Source organism: Falco rusticolus, chromosome 5, assembly GCF_015220075.1.
Source record: "Falco rusticolus isolate bFalRus1 chromosome 5, bFalRus1.pri, whole genome shotgun sequence".
NCBI lineage: Eukaryota > Metazoa > Chordata > Aves > Falconiformes > Falconidae > Falco > Falco rusticolus.
Window position 1 is genome coordinate 83,147,890 of NC_051191.1, and position 25,325 is coordinate 83,173,214.

The 25,325-nt window shown below is 44.8% G+C and overlaps 1 protein-coding gene across 1 annotated transcript; it reads left to right on the plus strand.

The window, feature by feature from the left end:
• The first annotated feature begins 18,363 nt into the window (after nucleotides 1-18,363).
• On the plus strand, nucleotides 18,364-21,148 carry LOC119148979 (killer cell lectin-like receptor subfamily G member 1). The gene is made up of 3 exons (XM_037389784.1): nucleotides 18,364-18,534; nucleotides 18,999-19,099; nucleotides 21,037-21,148. Exons 1-3 carry the CDS (start codon nucleotides 18,364-18,366, stop codon nucleotides 21,146-21,148), a joined length of 384 nt encoding a protein of 127 aa, XP_037245681.1.
• The last annotated feature ends 4,177 nt before the right edge of the window (nucleotides 21,149-25,325 follow it).

Genomic DNA, 25,325 nt, shown 5'->3' on the forward strand with positions numbered 1-25,325 from the left:
AGTCAGTCCCCGCTGACTTGGTGTGAAGCAGAGCCCCAACTCCTGCAGAACTGGCAGAATGGACTTGCACCTGGGCTTCACCTCTCCGCGTTGTGATACTTCTGTCGGACAATTTGCAATCACCAAGAGTGTGAGTTTACTGTTTCTTTGAAACAACCTTTTTACTTTCTGCGTGGTCACGCCCTAGGCTTGGGGTGTAAGCCTGGAAGCTTTTTTAGAACACAAGAGAAGAATTCCTCCGCCTGGAACAAATGCAGAGAACCAGCACAGTTGTTGCATTGCTGCCTCCTGCATTTTTGAAGCCCTGATGGTGAGACCTTGCACCGGAGGAGATCAGGTGTGCTGAGAGGTAGCGAGTGTTAGGGTCAACAAGGGCTGTCTCACCTCACTCTACTGCCCATTTGAGAGTGAGTTTGCCCAGCCTTGCTTTCGACAGGACAGGGAAGGAGCAGTTTAGCACCGCGGCATGTACACTGTATGCATCTGAGTCTTCATGGGACCAGCATACAATGGATCTGCTTCTATAGGATTGGAGACTGGAAAACAGTGGATTGTTTCATTGTCCTTCTCAAATGTCAATGTAGCACATCTTTCATTACAGATAAAGGTTTATCAGCTACCTGTCTTCTTCAGCCACTTGATCATCTTTTCAGTGAGAGGCTGAATTAGCACTAACAGCTCTTCTGAAGATGAGGAAGTTCTGTCCAGTGCAGGCAGAGAGGAAAAAAAAGGTTATGGTCCAAAAAGTGACAACAGACAGGGCGCACAGATATTAAATATCGGTGGTGCGGTTTGGCTTCACCATGCTTGGAATTTCCTGAAACTACAGAGGAGCCATGAGCCCTTGAAGAGTCTTTTTGAATTCTCTAGGCCTCCCTAAATCTTCTTCCTGCTACAGTGGGCATGTTGCAAAGGATTCCCATGTAAACACAGAAAGGGATAGTGCAGTGCTCCTACTTGCTCTTCTGTGGTCACAGAATTGCTTTTTGGTGGGAGCTGTGGTTTGGTGATGGGGATGTGAGAGTGCATTTGTTTATGCTGCCGCCTACAGCTTGTGCTTTTATTTATAGCAGGTACCATCAAAGAAACAGCAGTAATTCACAAACGTATCCCCTGCAAACTCTCCAAGACACCTAAAAGTGCTAATTTTTTTCACTGTAGTCTCATATTTATAGAATGCTTATTTGTAGAAGGCTCTAATAGGTCTTTCTACCTATGACAAAAGGAGATGGCCTGGGGTTTTCCTCTTGTGCTTTTTTTTAAACAGCCCCCATTGTCATTCGCTTCTGCAAGAGGCATTATACTTCTGTAGCTTTGTGTTCTACATTAGGGGTTTTGCTCTTCTGTTCCTATGTCAGCATTGCTTCACACAAAGCATGTTATAGCTGAAGCTCAGAAGTTACAAGCTCGTTCACCTCCCAAGCTTATTTCCAATTTCTGACCGGTACTTTAGTTCTGTTTTACTTTCCCCTGCTGCCGTCACCCCGCATTGTTTGCTCTTTATTTGCCTTTGCTGGAGCAGCCCTTGCCGTCAGGGCTGTTCTGAGGCGGCATCCTAATAACAAAGATCAGTCATGCATCACTGCAGCAGTGGCTTTTGCTAAGGCGGGGCAAGTTTCTCAGCTGTCGGACCAAATGGATGTCAAAAAAATCCTTGTAACAGGGTGGTGGGTGCCTTTACTTCACACAGGTTCATACAGGATGCCAGCGTGGTTTCTTATATAAGAAACAGGCAGCAACGTGACAAAACTCAGCCCTGTCCCCCAGGCTGCAGTGTTTGCCCTTGTTTCCATATAGTCGCTGCTGTCAGTTGTATGGCAGGACTGGCTGGCCTTACCACATCTGGTAGTCTACCTTAAAAGTAAGAATTAATGCTGCGATGCAAGAGGAGGACTTGTCTGTACGCCTGGCTTTGTTTAGATGCAACTGTGAATCTGAATACAATTAAAACAACTCCATGTGTAGTTGATTATTACATTTCAGGTAACAGTAGCAGCTGTACTGTCTTCTAATAGAGTTTGAGCTTTCAGATGAAGCCTGCCACATTTGAACTGCTGTAAGAACGGATATATTCCTGTTCTGTTTTCTGGGTTATCCCACATGCTTACTGGTTTGGTGGAGACTTTCCTAATCAACCCTTTGGGCCATTTGTAGATTTCTACTCAGTGTGTGAAACTGATAATTCATACACAAAACTTTAAATTGCTAGCTTGGTGATGCTCATGGAAATCTTTGAGTCTTTTGTGGCTTAGTTCTTGCTACCCAGTAAGTTTTTTTCCACATGTTAACAAATGCTGTCTTGGTTTTCTTATTATAAATTGTTTTGAATTGTAATAATTTTATCTCAGATTCCACTGCCTATGGAAATCATTTCTGTTCAGGCTGCTGTATTTCCCTTTGTGGGTTTGGTGTATCATTGCCACCTGTGCCCACCTCTGCCCAGTTCTGCCTTTGGAATCTTATTTTACCTTCCTCTCTTTCTTACAGTCCTCCCCTGCGTAACTTGTTCCCAAGAATCTCGTATGAGTGTGTAGCAAACCAGCCTGAGCTGCCATCACTGACTTTTAGCAACAGTGGCTTGAGTACTATATCAAAACCATTCTTCAATTCTTCATTTAATATCACACACAAAAATACAGTAACTCTTATTTTGCATGGCATGAGCAATCCTGTGGAGTTTAATGGAGTTATTCAATACCCAGCACAATAAGTGGATTTCATATAGCTTGTCGGTGATCCAAGGACTTTTGAATATGGCTCATGTACAAAACATACCAGGAAACCAAAGATGACCAGGAAACATGCTTAGTATAGTCCATGACTGGACTTATGCATGTTAAAATAATTACATTTTGTTGTGGGTTTTTTTTTTTTTTTCCAGAAAAGAAGTGAAGGCAGAAGGCTTGAAGGTCTTATCCCCTGGAGAGCTGTTTAAAATAGACTAAACATATAAAGGCAGAGTTGTGCAGAAAATCTTTAAGTGGTTTGTAGGATAGTTTCAACTAATATTTTTAAAATACTCTCGGGGTCCAAATGTGTGCTTGCAAGCCTCATTCTATGTGGCAGTAGCTTTTCTGTTCAAAGGTTATAAAAGCTGCTAGATACAGCTAATGGCTGTAGAGAAAGAGCTGACTTCAGCCAGCGTGGGTGCCTTTAGCCAAGTGAAACCAGCGAAGGAGATCAGTCTTTTCCTTAAGATCTGCATACAACGTGAAAAATGTGGGTGGCCATGAGTGACTTTTCAGATCTGTAATGGCAGCAGAGTTTGGAGTCTGACTCAGGATGGATAGATAGATATCAGGTAAAAAAAGAATGCTTGGAAAACACTGACAAGGTGACATTAATTCATTTGGGACTGACAACAAATACTTATTTTTTCAGGCCAAGTTGTACACTGGCATTAGAGAATGCTTCCTGAATACCTGTCATGTCTTACCCACCATAGCTTTGCTGCTTGTGTTGAAAATGTTGATAATCTGCTGTGATCCCCTATTGCAAATTACTGTCCATTCTTGATGATCCAATGTTGGAATGGCATCCGACCTAGCCTTTGTTACTCTAAGTGAAAGGATACACCTCAGTTATGAGTAGTTTGTTCAGAAAATTGTTACTGAAATCTTGCTGTGCTGTGTAGCTGCTTTTATAGCCGCTTTAAAATTGAGTTTGGTGGTTGGTTTGTGAGTTGTAAGCGCCCTGCCATGTGGTTGAGCTGCAGGTGAGCAGTCAGTAAGCAGCAGATGAAGAAATGTGGTGTGGAAAGTGCAGCCACAGTGTTTTCTTCTGCTTGTTTAGAGTGAACCTGACATGGATGCAACTGGCATGTGAAATACCATATCATATCAGATAAGGCAAAAGGGTCTTGAAATTCCAGATCTTAGTAAGGATGATAGGTATCCATAGAACCTGCATCACATATAGACTTCTTTAAAGCTGAAGCAAAAATTGCTGGACTCCAGCTGTCCCAAGAGTTTCACAGCTCCTGGATCTTGCTTCTTACTTCACTCTTAGGTTCGATAAATGTTTCTTATCCGGCACAGCTTTTTTTTTTCCTGTTCGTGCTGGAGGCACAGATTTAAAGTTCATCTTGGACTTGTTGCTGAGCTTTTAAGACTGTGTGAGCTTGAAGTGTGAGTGGGGAGGCTGAGCCTTCACTGGCGAGTGAGTGGCTGGGTGTTATTTAAGCTGAAAGCTCTTCTCCCTTGCAGCTATTTTAGGTAGAAGTGCTGGGTGCTTTTTTGAGGTGTCCTGTGTTACAGATTTCTTTCTGTGTATTGAAAATGCGTCTGTCATGGTATTTACAGCTGGTCTTTTGTCACACATGGAAGCATGCATGGGGAGTCCCCAGCCGGTGGACAGATATACAGCCTCTTGTCTCCCGGGCTCCCAGCAGCTGGCCAGCTTCCTGGAGACTGCCTCTAAGCATGTCCTGCTTCATCACCCGGTACACTGTATTCACAGAAGTTGCTCCTTTCCAAATATCTCTGTTCAACCTTGAGTGTGACTTTCCATCTCAAAGTGTAAATTAAAAAAAACCCAAACAAACAACCAAAATAAAAAATGTAAATAAGAAACTTGTCATTTTGTCATATATGGATTAACTTGATGAATACAAAAATATCTTACAATGAAACCAACTCACTCTATCCTCTCCTTCCCTTCTGCACAAACTGCTTCACTTACAGTAACTACTTCTGACTTTGAGAAACTTAGAGCAGACCTGTTCTGTGAGGAAGCAGCGTTTAACAGTGCTATGCTTGAGCTACAACACTGCCAACAAGACTTACTACGAAATATTCATAATCCTGTTTATTTTAGAGTTTAAAACAGTGCACATAAGTCAAGGAATGATTTCTGTCCAGACTCTAAATTTGAAGGTTTTTTTTCTTGCAGCAGTTTTTGGTAGAAGTAGAGATGTCACCATCCAGGGTTTTAGAGTGAAAGAACTATTAAAGAGCGAGAGAAGAGCCCAGGCAGGATTAAAGAAGCTAAGGAGTTGTTCATGGCAGAGGAAGAAGCTACTGTGTCTTCTTGCTGCCATAGGATGACCCTTGCCTCCATCCACTACCTTCCAAAGGGGCTGGATCTGCTTATCAGGAAGCACAAGACCAAGCCCTGTCATGACACCCATGCTGCGCCTTTCTTCCTGATTCCCGCTAGCCACGGCAGATTTGTTCTTTCCCTATTGCTTCATTAATAACACAATGATTGTTTGCTGTGTGAGATACACTCCACCCTGCAATGACATCTAGAGCCCTTCATTGCGGTGTCCAGGGAGAACTGGGTATGTCGGAACAGGATCTGGATGAGCCCACCAGGATAGTAGAGTAACATCAAGATAGCCAGACTAAGACTGATGAATTTGTTCAAACATCTGATTTTGAGCAAGTTGCCTGGTTTGAGATCACAGAGCAGTACCTGCATTGGAACTGTTCTTCATGCTAATCTTAAACCAGGGCGTTATGTGGAAAATGCTCTCTCTTGCTTCTCAGTTGTTAATAGCTGGCTGCCTCACCTGTTTGTGCTAGCACATTTGGATATTTTGTCTTCAGGGCAACATTTGCTATGATATGACTAAATTCTCCAAGACTATTCAGAGTAGGAAGAGGTGCTAGTGTGATTCATATTAATTAAACCACCTTTTTCTTTGCAGGAGCTGCTGAATGCAAACACGATAATTACCTCTTCGGTGAGAGGAGCTGTATGTTTCTTCTCACTCAGGGCACATCCAGAGTTATGAGGCTACAGTACAGCCATGTGATTACTCAGTGAGCTGATTTACATGGCAAAGATAAGGACAAAAGTGTTTGAAAGAGCTCTCTTCTATGGAAGTCTGTGAATTGAGTCAGAAGAAATTAGTTAGAAAAATAATCTCCTAGCTGCTATTTTTTGCCAGGCACCGCACTGTAATTCCAATGTAGGTTATCTTATTGCCTGTGACAGAGCCAGCTTTTCACCCCAGAGGTAAAGCTGCCAGGTTACCTCACACTGGCCAAAACGCTTGCCTGCACTGCTCTGTGCCTGGGAGTGGTGCCAGGGAGGATTGCTGGAGGACACGGACGCTGGAAGAAGGTCTGGATTGTGGTTATGGATGCTGTAACTAGTACCAGACTTGTCTTTTCCACCATGGTTGTCATCAGTTTGGCAGAAGCTGGTACCTGAAGTGAAGCATCATTTGTGAAAAGAAGGGGGCTTTGCTGCCTGGTGGTTGCTTCCTGTCCAGGCTTGTTGTTCAGGCTGGCACATGCTGAGATACTCCAGATGGTCTGTTTGTGGCCAGGAGGCATCCATTGTTTCGGTTTTGCTTGAAGTGGAATTGCTCGGTGCTTGTCTTGTACCTGACAGCAGCAAGACGTGTGGGTGATAGTCCTGCCATTATGTCCTACCTGCAGCGTAATTGTGGTGTGTGCCCCCAGGTATGCTTACCAGGGCTGTACTCTTCTTGCAGCACCAGCTGCCCATCTCTGACCTCCAATTGTATCTTTTTGCTTCTCCAGAGAACAGGTCTAGGAAAATGTAAGGGATGAAATAGTGAGAGGGTTGCTTTGCTTCACTTAAGACTTGGAGTTTTGTGGCGTGCTATCAAAGGTACATTTTGCCACCAGGCAAGGATATATGATATTCATATTTGTGTCTTTCTGTGGATGTATGTACTCAAAAAATGCTTATGTTAATAGTAGGCAGAGGATGCCTGTGGTTACTGCAGTTCATTGCTAAAACCAAAATGAGAGAAAGGAAAGACTTAAAATGAGAAACAGAAAATCATGGGGAGATAGACGCAGGACTTCCCATCAAGGTCAATACTTACACAGCTTCTACTAGCAGCTCTGTTGTGAGCACATTTTGAAAATTCACTATTACCAGCTATTTTTCCATCCTACACATGTGCATGCAGCCTTGAAAACTCCTGCAAATTACTTGCAGATCACGAAGATTTCTGCAACATGCGATACGCAGATGATAAAACCTTGAGTATAGCTGTACAGAAGCTTCTCTGCAACATTTAGAATTGGTAACAGTATCTCACAAGAAGCTGAGGCTTGAAGAAAGTGGGCATCATAACTCTGAGAACAATCACGGTCAGGACAATGTTTGTTCACTGTATTACACGTCAGTGTTTATTTAAGTTGCTGAGTGCCAAGGGATGCTCCTGCGTGATACTTGCTTAATGCCCCTGTTGTTTTTTTGAAGCCTGAAGCCACACTGCATGGAAGAAAGGAAATGCAAACCAAACACTCACCAGGTTTTTTCCACTTATTTATTTATATCTCTATAAAAATATTAATAATGTTTTTTAGGGTGAGGGCACCCACATCTGGCTTCAGGTCTTTAATCCGAAACTGATGTTTCAGAAACAGTAATGAAAACCTAGTTGGATGTCCTAGCATAGGAGCCAGGCTACCCGAGTACAGCTCTGGAAATTGGTCTCTCTCCCCATCCCATTGTCCCAACTCAGCTCTGAACCTGGGAAAATTCAGGGCCACAGGAAGAGGCGGTAGGAAGACAGTGAAGATAACAAGAAGATAAGGCATGGAAAACATGTATGTGAGAGAAGAATTAAGTAGCTAAAAAGTGTTTCAATTGGGAAATGCTGTAAGCAAAATTTCAGAGGTGCCAGGAGGCTCATAAATGTAACAAAGGCAGGTAAGGGTCCTTCATGGGGCTTCTTAAGAGGCATTAGCAGCCACTGGCACTTTATTTAAAGCCATGAGGCAGCAAGCTCAAAATACTCTATAGTGAGCTAGAGCAGCTGCCTTTGAATCTCATAGTCGTGATAAGAGCCAATTACTCTGACAATTAGAAACTAATTTCAGACCCCTGGCTTTACAACAGCCAGAGCAAGAGCATACACACTCAGTCTCAAGGAATGGGATTGCTGAAAGAACCAACGTATTGAAAACTGATAATGAAAAGCATGATCTCGACTCTGAGAGCAGGCCTTCCACACCCACGTCCTTACCTGAGCATCATATGGGTAAGAGAGCCTCCTCGTACTCTGTCATTAAAACCTCCATGGTACAATTCCTGGCTCCTGCCAGAGGCAGAGGTGCTCCCCCACTTCGGTTGTGATGGCCACCACAAATTTTCATGAAGAACAGCTAAGGCAGGTGTCCTAAGAGTATGGCAAAAAACTGAATGAGGACTGGATAGGAATGTTCCTGGGAGGAGGAATAAGAAAATCTTCCACTGGCTTTCCCAATCCTAGTATTGGTAAAGAAACAGAGAAAACCCCAATTTACAGCCCAGGGAGTTCTGCAGATCTGTCCCAATTGGCTGATTTTTTTTTTAATTAATGCTCGTGAAAGTCCTTGCATGCCATTAATAGCAATAGATTTATGTTCTGTCTCTTTGGGTATGGGAGCCTCAATATCAATGATTAAAGCTGAGGATGCCCCTGGATTAATTCAGAAAACTCAAGAAATAATTTCTTTAACAGGGATTGCCAAAAAAAGACAGGCCAAGATAAAGTTGGTTTTGCCCTATGGAAGAACACTGAGACCTTTAGTGGCGGTAGGACCCTTAAGTATATTAGGTTTGGATTTATTAAAATCTCAGACTGTTAAGACTCCCTTAGGCATTGGATGCCAAACAATCAAACTCAGATTTCTGTAATTTCTAAGGATGCGATACCAGCTGGAGGGTCTACTACTTTTCTGTTACAGGCTGCACCTAAATTACCTGAAAGTACTTAATCCGTGTATGACAATTTCATATTCACCCTGAAGCCTCACAAGGCGTAACTGCTCTCAGTCAGGAGTTAGAAAGACAGGGTATTTTTCAGAAAACTCATTCCCCATATAACTTGCCTCCATGGCCTGTCTGTAAGCCTAACGATACCTGGCGTTTGATGATAAATTATCATACATTGAATAAAAATATTGAATGGATTGAATGAAAAGCAGCTCTTACATGCTGCTGTCCCTTCTATTACAGATCTTACTTTTGCTATAGAAGTGATGCATCTGTGGATAACTTCAACTTCAGGCATAAATTATTATAATCTATTGGACAAATTGTCCAGGTGAATCTCCACAAAAAGGAAGTTTTCCTGCGTATTACAAAAACCTCCTCAAAGTACTATGTGGAAGATGTTCAGTCACTAGAGTAATAAGCACCTCATTTCTGAGTGCAGGATATCCAAACTACCTAATACCCAAAATAAATGAAGGTGTCTTGTTTTTTGTTCTTTAAGGTTGCCCTGCTTGCAACATCAGCAACCAGGAACTCAGATTAATTCCTTGGATTTTGGTCTAACTTACTCATCCTACTGACTGGCAATTTCACCTGAAATGAAATCATTTCATGAGCAATCTTCCCTCATTTTTTTGTCTTTCCTATAATTGTTATTTAATATACATGATTATAGTAGTGTTTGTTCCCTTTTCCCAGGAATGGGATAGCAATCGTGTTGTTCAGTTTATGAATACAGTCTCTCAAGTGCGCAATGAATCAGACTGTTGCTGTTGTTTATACCAGCCTTGAGCACTGGACGCAAATGGTGGTAGTTAGCAGAACCTGTCACATAAGCATCTTGGTATCAACCTAATTTGACATATTTATTTCCCAATACTCCAAATTATTGACAACAACCTTTTAAGGCATGTCGTTATGATACAGCCCCATGGTACATGACAATGCCCCAGGGTGTAAATTCAGTCTGGGTGGGGAAGATGAGCAGTTGTAATTACATTTTATATTACAATCATATCCAAGGATGCTTTCAATTTAAATGCGACAGAACACAAGCTTGTATTGATTCTGATCTGGAAACCTCATGGATCGGTAATAATGAATCAGCAATTGCCAAGAAAGGTGTTTTTAATGGTTTGGAACTTGGGAACCTTACACTGAATGTTAATAACACAAAATCTCAAAGATACTATAATTTCACCAGTCCTAATTCCACATGATGTGGTCTGCAGAGGAATGGTTGTCTGAGTACTAATGATAGTTGCTATGCATACAGCACAAACAATGTGTCTGGTTGCAATCCCTTTGGACAATCCAATTAAGTCAAATGCACTTAATGAAACTCAATTGTCCTTCGAACTCATGGTGTTCATTCTGCAAGCATCGCAATGACTCTAGACGGGGTTGGTGGCCCACCGTTTTAATACCTGGATGGTTCTGGCTTTGCAGCATTAATGCCTACAAAAGGGTACCTCCACAGTAGGCAGGCACATCTTGGTCCTTTCGTAGTCCAATCTAAAAATTTAACCTTTAACTTTCAGTGCAACTGTTACCCTGTATGTAATAAGCATGGCGTGTCTAAGCCCTTAGTAACCCGACCAACTACATTTCATGAATTTGTACATGCTCTATTTCCACGCTTGGGTGTTGCTGAACTTGAACAAGCTATTGACAATGTTTCCGCTACACTTGGAATGACCCAAAAATGCTGCCATAGATTAATGAATCTATAGATGGAGATTTGCTCTCAGAATTAGCTATCCAAATTCTTTGGGCCTCACAAGGAGGTATTTGTGTGTTAATAAATACTACCTGTTGCTTCTATGCTAGCAAATCTAAACAAATCAAATATGATGGGAACAAGATTCATCAACATGTCTGAACCTTTCATCAAAGCCCAAGAACAACCCGTGGTCGGAGGCTCAGCAGCTGACCGGTCCTGGCTGCCAGACCTCAGATCATGGGCATGGGACATTTTAATGATATTTTCTCTCATTTTGGTTGCCTATTGTGATATTTTCATTTCTTCTTGCTTACCTCTTCATGTACGACATTTTCAGAAAAAAGCCAACACAGCAGTTCACATTCACAAAAGTCTCTATTTCTGTCCATAGCAGTTTAGATGAAAACTTCACTACCCAACAGAGGCGTCTTAATTTATTTTTCATTTATTATTTATCACAATCCTTACAATGGTATTTCTCGCTGTTTCTCCACGTCTTCTTCTGTGTCTTGCCCCAACACACTCGCACACGGGTGCACGGCCTCAGGAAGTAATGCAGCTGCAGTTCTGAATGGGGAGGGGGCACCACAACAAGAAACCAACCAGCCAATGTCGTATGTCTTTAATAGAAGTGAACCACATAAATACAGCAACTTATTTAAAGTCATGTTGAAAGAACATCAGTTTAAGTGTCACACTTTCAAAAGTGCAGCTTTTGGCAGGTAAAGGAAGGTAAAAAGATGGGAGGTAAAAAAAGAGCCTTAGAAAGTAGAAGTCACTGTGAAATAGCACCAGGACCAGGAAAAAAAGCAGAAGAATAAAACCCCCACAACCCTTTGGCAGAATGCACACAGGAAAGAAGTAACACCACCTTTCCAAACCGAGCTCTTAAGGCTAGGAAGCTGCAATGTGAGCGTGCACAGGGCAAGGCAGGCAGCGCCTGTGGTGCAACCCCAGTGCCAGCTGCCCCAGTGATGGAAGCTGGTGCCTGGTGCCTGCTGCTGCTCTGGCTCCCTAAACACCTGCCCCTTCTCTGCTCCCCCTGGATGCATGAGTACAGTAAGTAACTGTGCTGGGTGCCTGTGGTAAGATGTAGGCAGTGGGGGGCTGCAGGGGTGGTCTCTGTGGGAAGAGACCAGGGGTGGCCAGCTCTGCAATGGACCCACCGCAGCACACAGCTGAGCCCCTCAGCCAGGTTGGTGGCACCTCTCGGGAAATGTGTTCAAGAAAGGGTGGGGATAACAAGAGCAAGAAACAACAGAGGAAACACCCAGGTCATGGCAAGGAAGAGGAAGGAGGGACCTTCATGGCTATGGCATTTGTCTTCCCAAGCAACCATTATACATGCTTAGCCCATCTTTCCTGGTATTGGCTGCACATCTGCTAGCTGGTGGGAAGCAGTGAAAAAACTTTTTGCTTTGCTTGGGTGTGCAACTTCTGCTTTCTTGACTGAATTGTCATTACCTCAATCCACAAGTCCTCTCACCTCACGTCTATTTTTTTTTTGTGTGCTGTTGGAGAGGGCAGTGAGTGAGTGACTGGATGGGTTTTTGGCTTTTGGCCAGGGTCAGCCCACCAGAGTAGTTTACTTCTTGAATGTATCCCAACACAAAAGAAACAAAAGACAAACACAGCACCACTTTTTAAGGGTCTTAAAGCTACGCACCAGAAGCTTGCCTGTCGCATTACACAGGCTGGTAGAAACCATTAAAATCATAGAGTAGACAAGTTTTCCTCGACAAGTTTTGCTTTGGGGATATCCCAATCCCCCTGTTCCTCTTGTTGCCCCCTTCTCAGCAGTTACAAAGCCCAGGGTGTCCCTCTCCAAAGCTCTGCCTGGAGTTTCTTGATGGCCCATCAATTAGTGTCTGAAGACTTTTGGTCTTTGCTGTTGCCTCTGTTATTTTTATATGCCCCAGGTTTGTGTCTCTATGACTTATTATCTTCTTCTGCATTTAAAGGGTCCTTGATCAAATGACTGTAATAAAGTGGATGTTCTCACCTTCCACATAGCCTTACAGAAACGTTTTAGTGCCAGCGTGAGCAGTAGTGGTTTAATCAGTTTCCCATGATTTGTACTTCACAATTCAGTACATGGAGGAGACGCATGGGGCTTGGGTAGGTAAGAAGAGAGTATTTTGTTCTGGAAAGGCTATAGCAGAGCTGTTGCCGCTGGAGAAATCTTTCATTACTTTTCACCTGAATCATTGTAATAAGAATGAAATCAATTAAATATTTGTGCCTGAAGTCAGGTCATGATCAGCTGTACCTTTCTTTATTGTATCAATTGCATGTATGTGATCTTTTATGTGTGTAGCTGAGCTGCAGCTCCCAGCTCTTCACCACAACCCATCTTCAAGATGAGGTGAAGAGATCGAGCAGCACCGTACATTGTGGAGATGTACAGTATAAAGCAACATATGCTGTTCTGTTTAAATGAGTTTGTTTGTTGATAATTGTATTTCTGTATTTTTGTGAGAAGACCTGACTCTGAGATAACCAAAAACCAGAGCAGCAAATTGCCCCACCCCCTCCAAAGAAACAAAGAAAGCAGAAATGGAAGCATTTTGCTTGAGTTCTTAAGCTATGGACATGTTGCAAAATAGACCTATCTGCTGAGACACAGAAAGATGGCATTATGACGAGTATTTGGCATTGTGGAAGAGGAGCACGTAGAGCTTCCTCATTGGCTTTCTTATAAATCATTCCTTCCTATGAGCAATATATCAGGCACCAAAGCTTTTTATGAAGCCAATGCTTCCTGTCTGGTTGGAGATACTGTCTTCAGAAAAAGCATTTCCTGTGAGCTGGTGTGATCTTTTCAAAGTGTGGGTTTACCGTGGTTTATTGTTCGTGACAAGAAAGAAGAGCCAGATATAGGTTGAATTGCTACTTCTTTTTGAATGTGTACTTTCTGCACAGGTATACTCCAGCTCTAAGATGGAGGACAGCATTTAGTTTGATTAGTTATGTTTTAGTAAGTTTAATTGCTTAGTTTCTTATACTGAATTATAAAAAGGAAGGCTTTTATTGCATCTAATCCTGCATTCTGTATTTAAATTTGTTTGATACATCTATGGTTTAAATTAAGAACATCCTACCCTAGAATATGTAGCCAGCTGCAGCAGCAGAATAAAGAACTCGGGGACATGAGCAAGTCACCTCATTGTAGAAGGCTGTCAGGTCAGTCAGGCATGTTTCCCCCTTTGTAAATCCATGCTGACGAGAAGGTGATTGCCTTCTTGTCCTTGGTGTCTGTAGAAATGGTTTCTAGGATTAGTTGTTCCATCAGCTTCCCAGGGGTTCATGTCAAGCTGACTCACCTGTGGTTCTCTGGATCCTCCTTCCTGAAGACAGGAGTCACATTTGCTGTCTTCCAGTCTTCAGAGACCTCTCCTGATCACCATTACCTTTCCAGGTTTATGGAAATTGGCCTCACAATGACATCAGACAGCTCCTGTCGTGTGTCCTACTGTGAACCCATGGACTTGTGTATGTACATTTCGTTTAAATGCTCCCTAGTGTGATCTTCCTCCACCAACAGTAAGTCTACCTTGAACTAGACTTTCTCATAGTTTTCATGGACCTGAAACTGCTGAAGGCAAGTCACACCAGTAAAGACTTAAGATGAAGAAGGTGCTAAGTCATGGAGCACATCATCCTTTTCTATGTCATTGTGACCAGCTCCACTGCATATTCAGAGGCAGGCCCACATTTTCCCTAGTTTTTGTCTTACTGATGTACCTATATAAACCTTTCTTGTTGCCCTTCACATCCTCCAGCAGATTCAAATCCAGGTGGGCTTCATCTGTCCTTTAGCTTTTCCTCATCCCTGCAAGTTAGGGGATTCCTTCTGGGTCACCTGACCCTGCTTCAACCTCTTGTACACCTCCTTTTTATGTCTGAGTTTAATCAGGAGCTCCTTGCTCATCCATGCAGGCCCACCACCACCTTTGCTTTGTATCCTGCTCATTGGGATGGACCATTCTTGAGTTCAGAGCAGCTGATCCTTGAAAACCAACCAGGATCCTGAACCTCTCTTCTCTCTAGGATTGTCTTCCATGGGATTCCTGAAAGCAGATCGCTGAGCAGACCAAAGTCTGCTCTCTTCAAAGCCCAGGGTCATGATTCTGCTTTTCAAGTTTTTTCCCTTCTTTTCAGGATCCTGAACTCCAGCATCTCATGGTTACTGCAGCCAAGCCTGCCCCCAACCTTTACATACCCGACCAGTGCTTGTCCATGTCCTTAAAAATAAAAGGAGTAAGAAGAAAAAGAAGGGAAAAGAAACAAAGAAAAGAGATGCAAAATATTTTTGTATTTCAAAATCAAACATGTATGTTCTGGGTAGCCAATAAAGTAAAAATAATTATGCAAATGTTCATAGAATTATGTTTCCAGATTTTGATTAATTCTCAGAATCAACAAAATGAGTCAGTTGTGAATTCCTTTTCTGTTTCCACCTGAAGCCAAGTCCCAACCTGTCCAAAAAGCAAGTGTGAGCAACTTTTTTCTACACAGACTAAAGAGTTGGGTGGAAAGACTGATATTGTTGGACAGATCAGAGAAATTGTTCTTGTAGGAAAAGGACTGGCAGTACAAGCCTATGATTTTAGTAATGGATTCTACAGATTCAACTTGTTCAACGTGCTCTGTTGCTGTTGTGGTTTAACCTTTGCTGGCACCAAGCACCACGCAGCCGCTCACTCACTCCCCCTCACCCAGAGGGATGGCGGGGAGAATCGGAAAGGAATGTAAAAACTCGAGGGTTGAGATGACAGCGATTTAATAGGTAAAGCAAAAGCCGTGCACGCAAGCAAAGCAAAGCAGGGAATTCACTCACCAATTCCCATGGGCAGGCAGGTTCAGCCATCCCCAGGAAAGCCGGGCTCCGTCACGCGTAACGGTTACTCGGGAAGATAAATGCCATAATGGCAGATGTCCCCCCTCCCTCCCTTCTTCTTCCCCCAGTTTATATACTCAGCATGATGCCACGTGTATGGAATACCCCTTTGGCTAGTTCGGGTCACCTGTCCTGGCTGTGTCCCCTCCCAATTCCCCACACCCCTCCAGTCCTCTGGCTGGCAGGGCCCAAGGAACTGAAAAGTCCTTGACTTAATATAAACATCACCCAGCAACAACTAAAAACATCAGTGTCCTGTCAACACTGTTCTCACACCAAATCCAAACCACAGCACTGCACCAGCTGTTCTGCAGATTGTCCCACTAGAACTACCCATGTCTATCCATTTGCTACATAAGGAAATTTAATTCCTCACCTTTGTCATCTCAGTCAAGCCGAAGTTGCTTACTTATATTAGTCAATGTAGAGAAGGCTAGATAAATTCCCTGTGAAAGCAAGATCCCCCGTCTGACATTGACCTACGTAGCATCCATCATAGCAGCATTTTAATTACAAAGGCAGAGCTCTTAATGAATTATTGTCATTGCTTAAGTGTTTTGTTATTCCAGAAAACTGATTTAGGACATCATTCTTTCTGTGTATTACTCTTCTGCTAATAATATGCTCTGTCATTAGAAATTATTCCAAACAGCTGGGAGGGAAGTTCTGTTGACCTTCAGGGAAATTCAGTTCCAGATCTGGATGTTGTAGCTAACTGGACTTCTAAACACCAAGTAAACCGAAGTAAAAATAAGCAACACTTAAAAGCATGTGACAGGAATAAAAAGGAGCGTATCTATCTGAATGTGAAAGACTGCACTTCTTCCAAGAAGAAGATGATGAGAAGACAGAGAAAAGAGCACACTGAGAGCAAAGGTAAAGTCTGCTAATAAAGGGAAAGATGTATGCATTACTTAAACAGTCTAACAGATTCAAGTCTGAAGTAGAGATTTGCATCTATATGCTAAAAAGTTTTCTTTTCTAACCTGCTGTTGAGGTTAGGCAGGATGGGCAGTTCAAGGCAGGGTACAGTTGGAGACTTGCAGCTCCAACAGAGTAAATAATGTGATGTAATAATTTCTGTTGATGCTGGATCAAAATAGTCATTGTGTCTGGACTTCTCATTAGACGTAATCCTAAATTGTGACTTATCAGTAAGCCCCTACAATGGAAGAAGGCTCAATGGAGATGGGCAAGTGCAATCTACTCATGCAGTACACAGTGACTGAACATGGCTTTCAGAAAGAAAGTTAAACTTAACAGTATGGGGACCAGAGATCAGCAGTTCTATCACTTGGGTGGATCAGCTGGCTTTATCAGTTAAATGGATCAGCTGGTTGTGTAAATTTTTGTCCATGAGTTAATCAAAAGAGTGTGAATGTCTTCCTGAGTTAGCCAGACCGGCACAGGGCGAGTGTGTATATGGCACAGCCTAACACAGAGTACAACCCTTGAACAACTGACAAAAAGAGCTTTGAGGAGACCAACACACTTGAGCTGCTTAAACCCACATAGACCTTCCTGGTGCCACCCAGCATTGCAATGGTGAGCATGTCATAAAGCCTGGCCATGACAATCACATTTGTATTGTGATTCAGCTGTGTATTGAAATCGCTATATTCTGCTAAGTGTAATTTGCACTTGTGTGGTGCTTTCAACACATAGCTGTATCATTCTGCTAAATCAGAATCTCATGTGACATCACATATCATCATACATGTAAACTGGTATTAAACATTAAATTATCCATGTGTGAAATACCAAAAAGAATCTGGTCTACAGCATTGGACTCTGCCGTGAGTGCAGACTGAGGTAAACAGTCACAGCAGTTCAATATAAATTGTATTTTTAGAGCTGATCTCATTAAGAAAGCCTCACCTTTCTCACATTTATGTTCTTTTTCTTGCTAGATTCCCCTGTTTCATGTGCTACCCACTGGATTATTGCAATGATTCTAGGGATCCTCTTCTTGGCATTGCTGGGAACAGCAGTGGGGCTTATCAAGGGTAAATAAATCTCCTCCATTGAAAATACTTGATTTGAACAAGGACTCTTGAAATCTGCTCAGGGGTCCAAGAAGAGCACAAAAGTATTTTTTCCCTTTTAAAAAAGACTTGCTTCTTTTTTCTGCAATTTTTAGATGTTAAGCTTGGTGTAGTTAGACCTGCCCTCAGCAGGAACAAGAGAGTAAGGGGCAAAAAGCATCAAAGATGCCTTTGAAAGGGGTGACTGAGTAGACTGCAGTGCATAGCAAGCACACTGTGCTCAACCACTCAGGACCATTTACATCCTGATGACTACAGCTCTAGGATGAAGGACATAACCTGAAGGCCCATTTCTTGTCTGTGGGTTTGGAGATCAGCGCTGTACAGAGAGAAAATGAACCCTGGGGTGTTCAGTGGCCGTCCATGGGCGAGTACCACCAGCCGCTCTCCTGTTAGAAGGAAAAGGAAGGTGCTTCAAGCTGTAAGACCTCCATGACTAGCAGCTGTTACAAAATGATTCCTGTTTCGAGGAAGTTTAAGCCTTTTGACCAGCTTGCCATGAAATGCTATGAAGCTGAAGTTCAGGCAAGTATAGGAGTAGGAAATGGTGTCTAACAAAGCAGCAGTGCTGCAGAAATGTGCTGCTGGATGAGCCCCAGCAGCAGCCAGCGCTAGTGGTGGAGGCTATATGGACATGGGTGACCTGCCACAAACCCGTCAGGTGCCAGGGCTTTGCCTGTCCCATCGGACAGATGGAAACATGGGCCAAAGACGATGTTTATCTAGAGACAACAGAACAAAAAGGGGAGGGAAAAGCTAAAAAAAACCCCAAAAACACTGGGAAGGAAAAGGAAGGTCCCAAGAGACCCCTAGAGTCTCACCTATTGCCATTTGGAAAATGGATGCCCTTCACAGACTCTGATGCAGGTAATTACATTGTCTTTGTCAGTCTCAGCAGAGCTCCAGGGATGGCATTACTGTAACTGTGGAGAATCATCTTCTGGAGAGGGTATATCTGTGAAACACGTTTGTAATGAACTAGGCTATGACTATGAATGGGCAGAGAGATGTATGACTGTTTTGCAGACTGTCCATGTCCACGCTGCCCTGAGCAGTGGGTGGCCTCCAGAGAATGCTGCTACTTCTTCTCCAGGGAGAGGAAGGACTGGCATTCCAGCCGGGAATCCTGCCAGGCACAGGGAGCTCATCTCCTGGTGATCAACAGTACCAGTGAAATGGTGGGTGCCTTTGCAGTGGCAAGGGCAGAGGGCCTTTACCATGTTGGATGGTAGGATTGTGGGGGAGAGGTGCAAGGCGCTGTACTGCCCCGGCTCTTCCCCTCCGTGGGGAAGGGAGAGGGTAAAGGGCATTTGCAGCGCACTGGGATCCACCTGCATCTGGCAGGGCTTTCGCTTGGCCTCTTTGCGCCAGGGACTCGCGTCTCTCTGCCAGCCTCCACTGAGTTTGTCATGGGCTCAGCCCTCAGACCCCCCGGTCAGGGGAGCTGCCCGGCACTCCGAAACACTGAGGCTTACAAAGCATGTCCCTGTAGGAAGGATGGGCATGGGTGTTCAAAGAACATTGAGAAATGGCCCGCGAACTCCCTCTCTCATACAACGCCCCTTTATTTCCCCCTCAGAACCCAGAACCTGACTGGGTTTCTCCAAATCTAGTGATCTCTCTGCCTCTCTGTCCCTCTTAGGACTTCTTCCAGATAATCTACAGTAAATCCTACTGGATCGGTTTGAAGAACACTGGTGGTGGCTGGATTTGGGAAGATGGCTCAAAACTGACTGACAGAAAGTGAGTATGGTGTTTCCTCTGTGTTTTTAGACAAAGTAAAGGGCTTGAGGTCCTTCCCACACCCTTAATCCTTTCCCACAAAATGTTCCCTCTGTAATCAATGGAAGTCAACCAACAATAAACACAGCTTGTAAGGGATGTTCAGAGTGGCTGCAGGCTCTAGCAGCACCAGAAGTTAGGGGTTCCTCCTGCCTGGCTGCTGGACCCCAGCTGGGTGCACCCAGAGACCTGGGAGTGTCTATCTCAGGCTGATGGACACAGCCGCTGCTTTTCATTTGCAGGTTCAGCCAGGTGAATCTGAGCATGTATCCCAGAGACTCAAACACACAGACAGACATGCACGTGAAGGACTCTGACACAGACTGCCACAGGCAAGGCCCTGCCTTCAGCAGCACCTGCATGTGATGCTGCCAGGGCTGACATAAAGCACAACTGTAGGCAGGCAAGTCCCCTTCCTCCTCTCTGGCTGCTCAGGATTGAAGATCACTAGTGAAGGCACACACAGAGGGCTCTCTAGGTTCACAAGCACACATAAACATTTATGGATCCCCTGAGCACCTCCCCATCCGACCATCCCTGCCCAGATCCCAGCCCCTCTTACCCACCCCACAGGTCCCCTACTCACCACTGCATCCCACTCAGCGCTCGCTAGCAAGCGGGCACACTCACTCACTCATCTCACAGGCACCTCACACTTACAGGACCCCCACAAGTACCAGCATGGACACTCTGCCCACCTGATACCCCTGCCCAGACCCGGGGCCTCCTACTCACTGGCTAGTGCAGCCTGGAGCTTGCTAGGGAATTGCCCGCGCAGCCCGGGCTGGGGGAGGACACAAGCCCTCTCCCCCCAGCACACGGGCTGTGACCCATGGCCCCGCTCCAGCTGCTGGCGCCGAGCCCCTCACTCAGCCCGGTCCCCCCAGCAGCTGCGCCCAGGACACACAGACACCCACCCCAACCCAGGGACCGGGCTGAGCCCCTCACCCACCCCAGTGGCTGGCACCACCGCCCAGGGTCCTGCACCCCCCCGACCCCAGAGCTGGCACGGTGCCTGCGCACAGGGTGCCCCGGCTGCTGGCACCTCATCCTCACAGCACTGACACACAGGGGCAGGGGGTGAGATTGCCGGGGGGAGCATGCGGGGAGGCTTTAATGAGAAGCCAGGATGGGCTGCGGTGATCAGGGCAGGGCTGGGTCAGACAACGCTCACACACCATCAGCAGCTGCTCACGCATGACCCATCCCCTCCTCTCTCTCACTCCTCTTCCCCTAAATCTTCCTCAACAGGTTTTGCACAGTACCACAGGCCCACTTCAAATACCCCAAATCCCCCTGTTCCTCTTGTTGCCCCCTTAGCAGTTACAAAGCCCAGGGTGTCCCTCTCCAAAGCACTGCCTGAGCTTCCTTGACAGAGCATCAGTTAGTGGCTGAAGACTTTTGGTCTTTGCTGTTGCCTCTGTCATTTTACTTGCACTGGGTTTGTGTCTCTGTGGATTTCCGTTTAGCCATTTCTTCCTTATTATCCCCTTTTGCACTGAGAGGGTCCTTGATTGGATAACCTTAATGAAGCAGAAGCTTTTACCTTTTACATGCCCATACAACAGGTTTAAACTGGGGTATTTGCTACTTTCTGTCCCAAGGTCTCCAAATGCTTTAAGTGGAATCGCAAAAAACACGTAGGACAGGGCTTTTCTCTCTTTAGTGATGGGAAATGGAGAGCCCAGAATGAGACTAACTGACAGTCTCACAATAAGCTCTGGGCAGAGCAAGCCCCACTGCTAGACTTCCCATGTCCCGAGACAGGTCTTCCCTGACATAAGGCCCAGCTGCAGTGAGTCTCCTACCTCCAAATCTATGGTATTTTTCCCCCTGCCAAAGTGGAGACCTCTCTCTAACGTCCCCCTGCTTGTGTGCTCCGCCTGTGTCTTCCACAGGGTCCTGTTCAACAGCTTTGTGCAGAACTGTGCCACTCTGGAGTATGGTGTCATCCGTGCTTCTAGCTGCGAAATCCCTGCCCCATGGATCTGTGAGAAATCTCTTCAGTGACCCCTGCGGCCCTTGTGTTAGGGAGTGCCCTTTGGAGAGCTGTGCTAAGGCTTGTTCCCCGTGAAGGTGACTCGGGAAGCTTCTCTGAGAGTGCCTGGCTGTGTGCTCCTTGCTGCTGTGACACCTGCCCTCGTGCAAGGAAAGAATGCAGCTGCAGCCAGAGCCCTGCCACGGGCAGCGGCAAACAGGAGGCCCGAGTGCTCCTCCTGGCTGCATTCAGGATCACGCTGCTGATGTTCACACCCATAGCCATCGGCTGGTGGCAGATGGTCTTCAAAGTGGTAGAGAAGGGGAAGGAGAGATTTCTCTAATTCTCCCTCAGTCATTTTCAGAGATACTTAAGCACTGTCACTGGAATGCTGTCCTGGCACTGGAAATCCTGGGGAGAGCTGAGACTGTAAACCGTGAACTCATGCAACCTCTGGGTTAGTTCCTCTCTCTTGTGAACAATGGTGACATAGACCAAGGCTGAAAACTAGCCTGAAGTTTGAAGTTGGCCTGCTTTTGCAAGTGGTTGGATCAGATGATATCCAGAAGTCCCCTCTAACCTAAATCCTTCCGTGGTTTATGTTTGTACCTGGAGAAAACCGGAGCATGGCTCCCAGTGCTACGCTGCTGTGTAACTAGCTGTGAAGGAGTAAACCTGTTACCCTGCTGCAATGAAAATAAACATGGGTTGCTTCTAACAATTTCTTCTGTAGTGACTTTTTCTGTGTCCCTCTAATATCATTGTTGAGTGCACTGGATGACTGACAAATGGGTGGAAAGGAAGCTGGTGGCAGGAACAGTCAGGAGGGCAGGGGATGAAGTACTTTGCAGTAACACTGCGGAACAGCAGCTCCTGTTGCAAAGGACAAGATACAGCTACAGCTGGTAAACAGGTTCCTACCCCAGCTCTGCCTGAGGGATTACAGACGGACAAACTTACTTTTGCCAGTAGCTAAATAAGTGCAGCCCCTCATCTTCTAGCCCCTTTGTCCCAAGGCCCACCCGTGAAGGTGCCCTCAGCCATGGCTCAAGTGCACTGCACCACCCCTTGGTCTGTTTGCCCAAAGCTCCGAGTGTCCTCCAGAGCAGCTCTCCCTCTAAAGAAGTCCCTCCATACCCTTCACTCAGCACTTCTCCCTGTGAGATTCAGCGGACAGACAGGCACAATTCCAATTTTTGTGACCAGCAGGCTGCAGTCACCCAAAGTCCTATGCTGTGTAACACCACCTTGACTACCTGACAAGGATGACTGTGATGACTTTTTAGTGACACACTGGTGGCAGTTCGTGACAGTATTTCTTAAAACACTGATGATCGTGTTGTTAGGTTCATGTCCCTAAGCAGTCACAAAATAATTTATTAGAATTATCTGAGAGGTATGTTTGTTACAGTGAGACAGCTGTTTTTTACTGTTAAAACTGAAGTTCTAGCATATCACCCAAGGATGCCTGAGATGGCAAAATAGTCACTGTTTCTGTGTCTACCTGAAAAACATTTCCAAAAATCTCATCTTTAGGACACTTTGATGTTCAAAAAATGTAAGGCTCATTTAAATTATGCAAGACTAGCAAATCATTCTTTTCCTGTGTTCTTCCCAAGTATTTTAAAGAACATTAAATTCTCATTGTACTTAACTTGTATTGATACTGCTTTTCTCTTATTCCTATCTATGCAAAATCCACTCCAGTCCTGATTAGCATACTTAACACAGGCAGTCCACTCCGAACATCTCTATAACTGACAAACCCTATGGCCTTTTTCCCAGGTGGCATGTCCAAATGCTATCCGTATCAAAGGCAAGCTCCTTTTCTCTGCACCTTTACCATCACAGCTTTAATTTACTACTCTTTGCCCTGCATGCTTTTTTCTTTCTCATTTTTGAATGCCGTACTTGTACACCAGCTTGCAAGGTTAAGGGCTGCAAGTTGCCCACGCCAGCCTGCTGTTCTTGAAGTCTTCTGCTGATCTGCTCTGAAAACTCACTTGTTCTCTCCTTTCCCTGATTATGGGTTTGTGCTGCATTAACAAATAGAGGGGAAGACATTGATGGGCCCTGTGGAGGATTAGCTGTTGAAATTGAGGTAGTATTGGTACTGCTGATGTTGTCCTGTTGAGACATGAGCTGTCAGTACTGCTGGTGGTAGTGCTGCAGCTTATAAACTGGAATGAAAACCAAAAAAATCCTCACATGCTCGAGTCTGTTTCCTTGGGTTCAGCACGGTGCTGTAGATACTGTGCTCTGTGCATTCCCCAGTGCTGTATGCTGTCACGGTTTTAAATTCCCTGTCTCTGGCCCTTGAGGTATTTCAGATTCAGATTTCAGATTTCGGGCTCAGGTTTTATGTAGACCTACATAGCCCAAATGCCATTAGCAGTGGGGATTGTTGCTATGCAGCACTTCTGTGTTTTGTCCAGGTGTCCTCTGAAGTGTGCTATCAGGAGACTTTAAGGATGCTATTCTAAGGCTACATCTCATCTAGAAGGATTGAATGTGCCAAGACACGTTCTCTGCCATCGAAACTGGCTGAGGCTCCATAACCATATGTTAATAAACTCACTGTCCCTCAGAACAGGGCTTTGCCTAAACCACAAGCTGGATGGTTTGAAACCAGGTATGAGGGAGCAGCAAGGTCCAGCTGCTCTTTAGTGATGGCTTGCTGGGAGCTGAGAGCAGTAACATGGCTGGCAGAGGTGATGGCCCATGTCCAAGCCCCTGCCACCTTTCCTCTCTTGCCAGTAATCGCAGGACAAGTTTCTGGCTTATTGGAGGGAAGCTCCAGTTTTTCCCACCAGGCCTGGTGGATGCTGTGGCTTAGGTGGTACCCTGTCAGCCACAGAAATAGGCCTTCTTTTGCTTCCTATTCAGAAAGCCAGATTAGTGCGGGGAATAGACACACCAGCACTGCAGCATACAACATTGACATAAAGTAAGAATATAAATCCAGCCTGTCCCAGAAGATTGACTAACATGGTTGTAGCCTAAGTAATTCAGTCTCATTTTTCACACAGGGTCACCGTCTGCCTGGACTGCTGTTTCACAGACAGGGTTGCCAGCTCCCTTCAGCAGTCAAGCGTTTACAGTCAACATGTGAAGTTAGCATGTGCACGGGTTTGACCTGAGACTTTACCCTAATCCACACAGGTTTATTCTGAGAGTATACCTTCGATGTGGTGAGCAGTCACGACATCGCTAGATCTTCTAGTATTAGTAGTGGTGATTTCCACTGAGAGTATCATCAAGCAAATAAATCTTCCTCTTTGCCTGCACAGATCATCTTTCAAGGCGTTTTTCCTGGAGGTGGATATACATGACAAAATCATAAGGTGCAGAAAGATTTATTCCAATACTCCAGTCTCTTCCTGGAGCTATACAGAATATGGCTGTGGCTAAACCCTCTGACTTGAAAGTATTCCTCCTGCTGTTTTTGTTATTCAGGTAGACCGTTGTTGGAGGGAACTTCCCTGACAGCTTTTAAATTCAAGAATTCAATGAAAAGAATTTATAGAGGCACAGTGTTGACTTCTTTATTACTCAGTACAAATGGCAGTGATGGGGCACTTACAGTTTTGATATGGTGTCGGTCTATCCAGTTTATCTGATTTATACTTCTGAAAGCATATGTTGTAATAGCATTTCCTTTTGGAGAAATCACTGGTCATTTTTACTGTTCAGGACGGTATCTGTTTGTTCAGCATCACACAAGGAATGGAGATGGTGAACACATGCACAGAAGAGCAAAGCATGAAGATTCTCAAATTCTGCAGAAAATTATTGTCATGGTTTAATGCCAGACAGCACCTAAGTACCATGCAGCAACTCGCTCACTCTCCCCTCCCTGCTCCCCAGTGCAATGAGAAGGAGAACTGGAAAAAGGTAAAACCTGTTGGTTAAGATAAGAACAGTTTAATAACTGAAATAAGGTAAAAATCATAACAACAACAGCAGCAACAATAATATTAATGAAGAGGAGGGGGAGAGAGAGAGGAATAAAACTCAAGGGAAAAACCCACAAGTGATGCATAATAGCATTGCTCACCACCTGTTGACTGATGCCCAGCCAGTCCCTGAGCAGTGAGCAGCAGCTCCGCGGCAACTCCCCCGAGTCTACACACTGAGCACGACGTTCTATGGTATGGAATATCTCCTTGGCGAGTTCAGGTCAGCTGTCCTGGCTCTGCTCCCTCCCAG